The following is a 9750-nucleotide window of genomic DNA, read 5'->3' as shown; positions in this document are numbered from 1 at the left end:
AAATCTAAATGGAGAAAAGGCCTGTCTTGCTCTGCAAATGCTAGCATTTTGGCAAAGACAACTTGCATTTTTCAGCAGAAACAAACGAGGAACATGTGAAGAAACATGCAGTTCGTGTTCTAGATCATTCTATTTGAATGAAATTCAACTTGGCACTTTGTTGCTGGTTTAAAAAACGCAGTCAATTCACACATGGGTTTTGGATGGAAACCATGTAAACGCAAATGCTATATTTATATACAGGTGTGGGAGATGACTCGAGCTCTATATTCAGACCTCACAGAGTATTGTCTTTCTTCAGCAGGTGGCTCTGTGTGATGGTTTGGCATTTTAGTGCCTGTGTTGTTCTGGTGTAAAAAGTCCACCGTTCCCCGCAGTGCTCTGTGCTACCAGTAATTATCTCAGTCATCTATTCATTCTACTACAGCTTAAGTGCTAACACAGCTAATCTTGTTAGAGTGATTTGATTAGCAAGCACATCGCCCACTATCACACCTCCAGGATATGAGCGCTGGAGATGAATCCTCTTTCTGGCCTTACTTACTCAGAAATGATGCATTACCCAATACATGATAAATGACCATATTCCTTGGATTTTGCTACAGTTGCATCAGATTCCTAATGGTTGCACAACATGAGTTTAGAAATAATCTTGGAACAACCATTCATATGTTGTTTTTTTATGGACTTTCAGGACCCGGAGTTTTACTTTATTTAACGCACCAACCGCAGCCTGAAACAAACACCACCCATCCATTCTAAAAGGAACTTTTCCCAACTAATCTTCTCCCATCCCAAACTTTTAAATCATCAACATCTGTTACTGCTCTTACGCGAGGAGTGTAAATCAATGTTGTGGTGTGGGGTGTTGCAACAACATCCTGTCCCTACTGAGAATTATTTTTGTTTTGTGGAAAATACAGTGCCTGCTTGATACAGAACTCTCTCCTCACTTCCTGAGAGGTCTCATGGGTCAGATTTAGATTTCTGATCATGCGCGAGACCAAGACCTTGCAGACGATTTGATACTGTACGGCAGCTCATTGCTGTGACAGGCTACGCAATAAGATAACATTCGCCTAATGGATGATTGTTATCATTTGCAGTAATTGGAGGGGTATTATGATCAAGTTGCTGCATATCAGACAAAGTGCGATACTGTCCTCCCTTCTGCAATCTGCCCTTCCTGAAAAAATGACAGGTATTAAGAGCTGAAGAGCACTCGGTTGCATGTCATGTATTTTCAAAAAAGACCTTTGTGCTCTTGCCTTATGATTCTCAGTGAGCCACAGAAAGCTCAGGAAATGTGATCATTCTCGAATGACTTGCTCACAAACAAGTGAGCAAAAGCCACCAAACAGGAACTCCACTTAGCTCAAACTGTTTGCTTTTCCTTTTGTCCCTTGTTTGTCTTTAACCCAGGTGATGGCTTTCTTCACAGTCAACCCAGCGGACACTGAGAGTATTGACTGGATAGCAGTATAGGGCTGCAACCAGCAATCCTTTTAATTGTCAATTAATCTGTCAATTATTCTCTCAATAAATAGATTTGTTGTCTGATCTGTAAAATGATGATAAATGTCAATCAGTGTTTCCCAAATCCCAAGATGACTTCCTCTAATATCTTTTTTTTGTCCACAATGCCAGAGATATTCAGTTTATTGTCATAGAGGAAAGGATATATTCACATGTAAGAAGCTGGAATCAGAGAATTTAGACACAATTTAGAAATCACTCAAACCGATTAATCACTATATCAAAATAGTTGGCAATTAATTTGAAAAACGACTTGATAAATAGATGAATTGTTTGATGAATTGTAGATCTGGATGACAGTGACGCTGCCTCATCCATCACTATCCATGGCCTTGACAGCTGCGATTGGTGCTTTTGACTGAGGCAGAGCGATGAGGATGTGACCCACTTCTCAAAACATATCAGGATGTTGAGGAAGAGAATTATAGTGAGAGCCAACTATCTTTAGTGCCTAGGTGTGTCTGATGGATGTTTGCAGTTGATAAAAATAAGAATTGCACGTGAATGCAACGGTTTTACAAGTCTCTTTCAGCAATAAGTGCCTGAATCACAATTAAATAGCTTCGACAAAGCCGGCTTGACGCCGTGGGGGTTGTCCCCTCGTTCACCCTGACGCAGTATAAGTATAAGTAAGTATATGAGTTCACACACTCCAACAATACAGCCCCCCAATTTAAAAAAAAAAAAGTTATACAAATGAGTGTTCTAAGGATGCCCAGCAAGGAGGGAAAGGAAAGCGGTAATCCAACTCTCTGGCTCCACCCCACCAATTTCCCCCCTCTCCTAGCCCCTGGTACACCCTAATCCAAGCCAAGGGCGAGCTTGTGGCAGCTATTAATACAGTGTGTCGACAGGTCCAATCACAGTCAGAGCCTGGCCATTCCTTTCATGCTGTGCAGAAGACAGGAGACAGGGGACTGTCATAGGATAAGAGATGATCGCTAGAGGAGGAAGAGAGGTGCGCGAGATATTAAAGTAAGATTAACCACAGTGCTGTGTATGCGCGTGTATTCCTAGATAATTAAACTGTTGATGCTGGATTGAGCACCCTCAAAAGATTGTGCAACAAGTCGGTATTTGGCGCTTTACTCAGCTCCACCTGTCAAAAGCGAGCCATAAATTACACATGAAAGAGAAAGTGAGTGATTAAAAGCAGACATTAAGAGAGGGGGAAGCGAGATGGTGCTCAGGGAGTAGGGTGGAAAGAGGAGAGGAGGAGGCGGAGGAGAGGTGCTATTGTGTAAGATCGTGTGTGTGTGTGTGTGCGTGCGTGCGCGCGCGCGCGCGCGCAGGCTGTTGGCCACAGAGACATGGGCTAGGACAATACGTAGCTGAGTGGCTCCAATATAATTCATTCATCATTGTAGTGTGTGAGTGTGTATGTGTGAGAGAGAGAGAGTAGTGGGGAGGGTGTGTGTGTGTGTGTGTGTGTGTTAGTGTGTTTGTGTATCAGACGGTATTCCTGCTCGTCTCGCTCCACCAGTTAAGTTAAATCAGAGGCAGTCACTGGCACACTGCGGTGGTCTCTCTGTCTGCCCTGCACTGAAAGCATCAACAGCCTCCTGGTTCAGCACCACAGGTAAGAGCTGGTGTTACCTCATTCTCAGGAAGATGTTTTACCAACTTTAAAACAAACAATTGGCTTTTGAAGTCTGCAAACTCTTTAAATGTAACTTTGTTAACTGTTACAGCCACTCTCATTGGTTAAGCAAATCTTTACTCATTACAGCTGCTTGAAGGTGTTTGCAACGCCAGCACAAAAAGATTTCAGTTTATATAAATATGTATCTCATAAGCCTTTTGTTGAAAATTACCTTGGGAATCATCAGATGTAGTGAATGCAAAGGACAAAACGACACATGGAAGATATTCACTGACTTGATCATGCTACCTGTTGTTGTTACAGTTTGAGAGTCCTGTGTGTGTGTGTGTGTGTGTGTGTGTGTGTGTCTGTGTGTGTGTGTGTGTATATGTGTGTGTGTGCGCAGAGCCTTTAAAGCAACTATAGTTGTGCGGTAGGGATGGATAAGAATCCAGAACTGGATTATGCAAGCTTTACGAAGAGAAAGATGGAGTCTGTCGTAAAGTTTACATTGTCTCATATTCCCATAGACGACTGGATCTGCTTCCTGATAAACACATCCCTGCGCTCCCTAAAAATCCTCGTTTATGAAGAATTTAATCCAGAGAGAGGCAGGGAGAAAGGAGAGATGGTGAAGAGAACATGGTGGCTGTGGAGCAGCGTGGAAAGGTAACTAAAGAAAAATGGGTGGAATGTAATTTTTCAGCGTTGCCAGTGAAAGAGACAGGTTTGCTGTCCCTGTTGAAGGAAAGAGAAATAAAGTGATGGATTGGAGAGTGAACATGGTGAGGGAGAGAGGACATTGGTTGTTCAGAGTGAAGGCTGCATCAGAGCTCTGTGAGGGTGTCACTTTTATAGGCGCTCACTTACTCCCTAATGTTTCAATGTTGGATGCAAAATGTACTCTGAGAGCCAGTAAATGAGTGATTTAATACAACCTCAGGTTCCACAGGGGAACAATAATAACAAAGTATCCTGATGAGTGAAAATAGTAGGAGAGAAAATAATTTAGTATTTGTTATGTTATTGTAACTGAAAAGTGCCTGTGGCATATTTCATAATATACAGTAAAGAAAATGAAGGGAGGCTTTAGAGGCTGAACTTTGTGCTGTTTAGTTGTGCAAGTCACATGAAAGTGCAGTTTTATAAACAGAAAAAGTAAGACATCTGAAGCCAATATTTCCATTAGCTCAAGTCCTCTTTTAGTTCATGGACACTGTCTTACTCTCTCGTTCACGCACGCACGCACGCACGCACGCACACACACACACACACACACACATTTGCACATGTTTAATGAAAATCTTCTGTTCTTTCTCTTAGGGATGTGTGCGTTTCATGTGTGAAACGCACATATTTTTAAACAGAGAAGTGCGTTGCTTTGGTGCAGTTTTAAAATCACAGTCAACCTTCATTGCATGGCTCCATCCCTCTTTTTAAGAGTTTCTTGAGCAGTCAGTGTGTTTACTCTTGGTCAAGTTTCCCACTTCAAAAACTCTTCAGCTGAAGTGAGACCCTGTAAGTTGAGACTGAGGAGGAAGCGAGTTGGCGGATGCTACGGTTGAGGTGTGCCACACTTTTAGACGCCCATATTATTATTCTGTAAGGAGTAATAGTGACAAATGAAACTCTAATGCCGTTTTAAGACTCCCATTTGTTGGCAGTGGATTTGACATGTTTGAAGATACATTATGCAAAAAAAGTTGAGTTTGCAACAACAACAAGGCCTAAATGAGAGGATGATCATGAGATGGGTGGCTGAGGTGGTGTATTCCTAGTAAGATGAACCACACTTTATAATGGGTGGATATAAACCATTAACTCCATCAACCAGGCATTTTAGTGGCTCTCTGTGAGGGCAACCAGATGGTGGTGCTCATGTCAGAGCAGCCGGGCGCTCAGGCCGAGGGCAGCCTGAGATAGCTCTATCGGTGGGAACCACGATTCTTTACAAGCTCAGTCCAACTCGGCTGAGATTCCAACTTTTATTGCTTTATATGTTAAAGAAATTCCCATGATCCCAGGGAGGCTGCATTTTTACCCCCAAAAATGGGACATGAAATTGAAGGTTGCTACTACAGTGCCATTCAGGAGTGTGCCTCTGCACTGTGGAGCAAAATGTCCCCAAACATCCTCCTAGCCCTGATTTTATCACTCATTGTAAGCAGCTATGTGTTTGCAAACAGTGCAGGGCCTCGCAGTCTATTGTCTTGTCCAAGAGGATGCAGCTTGGGCCATGTGAAATAGGTGTTTACCTTCCTGCCTGTGGTCACCCAGGGTTTATAGCTGTCATTCAGTAATGTGCCATCTCTAGCTCACTGGACGCAGCCCCACTAAATCACCTGCTTCCGAATCACCTTCTGTCCGTGCCACCTTACCTTTATTATGGGGCTCATATTCAGGCAGCAATAACTTTCAGCCTTGTTTACAGTCACTCCCCACACACGCCCCCTTGAGCCTTGAGCATCTCCCTAATGGAAAAATACTGGCGGCTGAAATGCCAACCATCCCAATAACTGTCAATGGCACATAGTGTTGATTTTCTCCCATATTTCCATTTCTGATCACCAGAAATCTTCCAAGTGTCAAGAGATTGTCTAAAACAGTTTTAAATCCATGAACTGTGAAACTGATGCTTGTTTTGTCACTCTCCTCTGTATAGTTTAAATTTACAGCCGTCCCACTGTTATAATCATTAAAGAAAGAAAACACATGTACAGTAAATCCAAGCAATGACATCTGTGCTGGTGCTTTACCCTGCCTACTACACCGGGGTCTGTGCAGGAAACTCACAGAGATATTTCATTATTCTGTTGCCCTTGGCACCCACACATCTTCCACACTCAAACCAACCCCACATCTGCAACCGATATGGTTGTTGCTTTAGTGCGCTGAAGGGTTATTTCAATTCATCGACTGAAACCTGGTGGAAAAGGATGAGATCTTTGACTTGGAGATAAAATAGTTCTACTGGAAGGGCACATACTGTCTTAATGCCAACCAGAGGGCAACAGGAATGCAGAGAGGGAGGAAGTGCGTTCAGTTGTAGTCCACAGTAGCTGCAAAAACAAGAGCAGCAGCAACAAGATTTCTGCAAAAGCAAAAGGCATTTTTTTTCAATATTTTTTTTCAATAAATATGGACTAGCTGAGGTAAATCTAAATTTGTCAAGAAGTTTTGCATCATGACATTGTGTGTGTCAGCCATGAGATGGAAGAGGGTACAATCTTGAAGCTAGAATGCCATCTTGTGGTAGACACCTGTTTATTTTTGTCAATCACAATAGGATTTTCATTTCTATTGTGGTAGCTTTTATAGTAGTCTACAGTTCATCTGTATTATACAAAACAGAACATAAACATAAAAGTGTTGTTCTGTACATGCTGTTTGCCCACTTTTGAGCTTACTTTAGAGCATGTTTTCCCCTGGCATCTGTTTGGCTTTAATGTAACCACAAACATGTTGTCATTTTCATGTAATTACTAACAGAAACAGCTATAGTAATAGTATACATCAGGCTTATGCTAATATTATTACATCAGCCTCACTAATGACGCTCACTAAGCTATTCTATTAAACATAAAGACTCTCAACAAAGGGGAGAATTAGTTTTTTTTAATTCCCATTTCACATTCTGGTTTTACAAATGGAGCAAAAACTACCCTGAGGCAAATTTTCCGCAGCATGCAGGTTTGATTTTCTCACAGAGCAAAGTTTCCACAGAGCCGAATCCCTGCTGTCCTGTTTGTTTAGGTGTGTGCTGATTAGAAGTTCTCATGCTGGGTACAATGTATCTCCGCACACCAAGGGTTTGAAACGTGACATGTCTTTTACAGTGACTGGAGCCTCAACCCTCTCTTTCTCTCTCCTCCCTGCTCCCTCAGTGTTTAATGGTGTTGTTATCCAAGCTCGCACTTTGCCATGCAGTCTTCATTAACACAGGTCATAACACAAGACATAAATATTTTCCTTCCGGGTGCTGACAGTCCACCCAGATGGACGGACCATTTGATAAACACTGTACAGTTTTACTGTTGCCATTCATTAGCCAAGAGACGATTTAAAGGAGAAGGGAGAATGCAGACTGTCTGAATAATGATGTTTCAAAGGGCATATCTGGAATATTGAATAACATACAACATCTGTTTTTCATGGCTTCTTATTTTACAGAAATAACATAAAGCGTCAGCATGGCTTTAATGTGCAGGTCTTAAATGAGCTGGTGTATGGTGAGCACTTTCATGGGTGCTCGTGTGGATTAGCGTTTATGGACCATGCCAGCGGTAATGATGGTTCTTACCCTAGACTGCCTGTGACATTTTTGTTGTGTTTCTTTTATAGGACTCGCTGAGGCCCTCGCCCAGGGCCTGTTTCAGTCACCACAGACGCACCCTGCCGACAGGGCCCCCTGTTTAAAAGTCCCGGGATTTGGCACTAAAAAGGGAAAATGCAGAATATAACGGCAGGAGCGACAGAAGGGATAGCTCTGACATGCGGCATGTCTGGAAGCCATGAAATCATCTTCACCCTGGTGCCCATCGTGTACGGCTGTAACTTCGTCATTGGAATTGTCGGAAACAGTATGGTAGTGGCTGTCATCTACTGCTACATGAAGCTCAAGACAGTGGCCAACATTTTTGTGCTCAATCTTGCTGTTTCAGACCTCACCTTCCTCATCACTCTGCCCATGTGGGCCACCTTCACCGCCACGGGCTATCACTGGCCCTTTGGAGGATTCCTGTGCAAGGCCAGTGCAGGACTGGTGATTTTTAACCTGTACACCAGCATCTTTTTCCTCACAGCACTCAGCATTGACCGTTACCTTGCCATCGTCCATCCAGTGCGATCACGCAGGTTCCGTACTGTGGTTTACGCACGTATCACCTGTATGATGATTTGGCTTTTTGCCTTCGTGCTTAGTGTGCCCACAGCACTGACCAGGGATATCCACAACATCACAAACTCTAACAACACAGTGTGTGGCATTCTGCACCCAAACATTGAAAATGCCATAAGGTTGAAGGAGGTCCTGCTGGCCATCAGCCTGATGAAAAGCCTATTGGGCTTCCTGGTGCCTTTCTTCATCATCATCACCTGTTACTGCCTCATAGGACAGGCACTGCTGGGGGCGAGACACATCCAGAAAAGTACCCGTTCCCGGGATGACGAGGTACTGCGTATGCTTGCAGCAGCTGTCCTGGCCTTTTTCCTGTGCTGGGTGCCCCATCAGGTGTTCCACTTAATGCAGGTGCTCACCCAGCTGATACTGGTGGAGAACTGTGCCATGCTGGAAATCATTGACACTGCTATGCCCTTCACCATTTGCATTGCCTACTTCAACAGCTGCGTTAACCCTATTGTGTACGGTTTTGTTGGGCGCAACTTTCGCAAAAAATTACTGCGTCTGCTGCGCTGCTCGCCAGGAGGAGCCACAGGGCCTCACCCGAGCATCAGCTCCAAGATAAGCGCTCACTCTTTTCGGGCCTCTGAGGCCCTGAGCCTCACAGTCAAAAGTAAGGCCTCCTCTGATGTTAAGTGAAAAAAAATAAAACAAAGAGGGTACAATTTCGCTCTCCCTGCTCTTTTGGTCTGTGGTTAAGAGGCCAGGGACGGAGACATTCCATGCCTTTAAAACCCCAACTGTATTACCAAGCACTGAACCATGCAGAATTGTTTAAATGTTGTCTTCATGTTCCTCTGAGAGTGAGTCTAAGTGACATTCACTACCTTTTACAATGCATATCTGCAGAATAATTATTCATAAACCATCACATGTTACACAACACTAATGCTTGTCACATTCAGATGCTGGAAATCTTTCCCTGTAAGCCTGTGAAATGAATATCAGTGTGGCATAAGTAATAAACAATATGGTGAAGTAAAAAAAAAAAAGTCCAGGAATAAACTAATAGTGTATTGCCCTAATTACAAATCGCTTATCCCATTATTTATATAATGCATGTACTGCAGGATTTGGTCGGCATTGTGCCTTAAGGTTACAGTAATATATCGTCCAGTGATAACCGTTCTGTGTGCTCAGCAGGTCGTTCACCAGTTGGAACAGTGATCAAGTGCTCAACAATGATGCCAAAGCTAAAAAAAAAGAAAATCATAAGCTACCCATGCTTGCTCTGCCAGCAGCTATATACATGGAACAAGTGGAAAAGTGTAGCAAAAATGTGATGTAATATTATGTCATCTAATAACATATTTGACTACTATACCTAGTGCCTGTATGCTACGTGTGGTAATGTCAAATTATGAATTACGTGAAAATGTATAAGAAGTGTTTGTATAATAAGATTTAAATGATGAAATGTTGCCTAGCCTGGGAGTAACATGCTGTATGAATAAGAGTGCTACACAAACACTCCAGGTAGGGTGATCGGTGTCAGTATATGAGATGCTTGTCTTTGTGGTATTTAAACATGTTGATAGATGTTTTTTTTCCCCTACTCTGTAAGTGTACAGTTTGTGAATATATAAAAATATGAATAAAATGAAAACAATCCAGTCTTAAGTTGACTTTTTGTTTTATTACCTCATGATAAAAAGAGACATGTGCAGAGAGTCATCCCGATTAGTCACGAAACCGAACTATTAGTTACCAAGACATCCAGAAATGACATTTG

At 42.7% G+C, this 9750-nt stretch overlaps 1 protein-coding gene across 4 annotated transcripts; it reads left to right on the top strand.

Annotated features, from left to right (window-relative positions):
- Positions 1-2396: 2396 nt before the first annotated feature.
- Positions 2397-9638, top strand: agtr1b (angiotensin II receptor, type 1b). 4 transcript variants are annotated; one of them, XM_038729048.1, is made up of 3 exons: positions 2397-2511; positions 3649-3787; positions 7460-9638. In XM_038729048.1, the coding sequence occupies exon 3, from the start codon at positions 7566-7568 to the stop codon at positions 8655-8657; it is 1092 nt and encodes a 363-aa protein (XP_038584976.1). In that variant the 5' UTR covers positions 2397-2511; positions 3649-3787; positions 7460-7565; the 3' UTR covers positions 8658-9638. The 4 variants fall into 4 exon arrangements, with proteins under 4 accessions (XP_038584976.1, XP_038584992.1, XP_038584984.1 ...); XM_038729040.1 differs by lacking the exon at positions 2397-2511 and adding an exon at positions 2782-3115; XM_038729064.1 differs by lacking the exon at positions 3649-3787 and having other exon boundaries at positions 2410-2511.
- The last annotated feature ends 112 nt before the right edge of the window (positions 9639-9750 follow it).

Source organism: Micropterus salmoides, unplaced genomic scaffold, assembly GCF_014851395.1.
Source record: "Micropterus salmoides isolate LMB-PRFRI ecotype aquatic unplaced genomic scaffold, ASM1485139v1 Ms_hic_scaffold_1, whole genome shotgun sequence".
NCBI lineage: Eukaryota > Metazoa > Chordata > Actinopteri > Centrarchiformes > Centrarchidae > Micropterus > Micropterus salmoides.
Note: the sequence above shows the minus strand (reverse complement) of the source record. Positions and strands in the feature narration are given on the sequence as shown.

Bases quoted from the DNA above. Each gene is read 5' to 3' on its own strand.
- agtr1b (XM_038729048.1), top strand. From the start codon at position 7,566: ATGCAGAATATAACGGCAGGAGCGACAGAAGGGATAGCTCTGACATGC.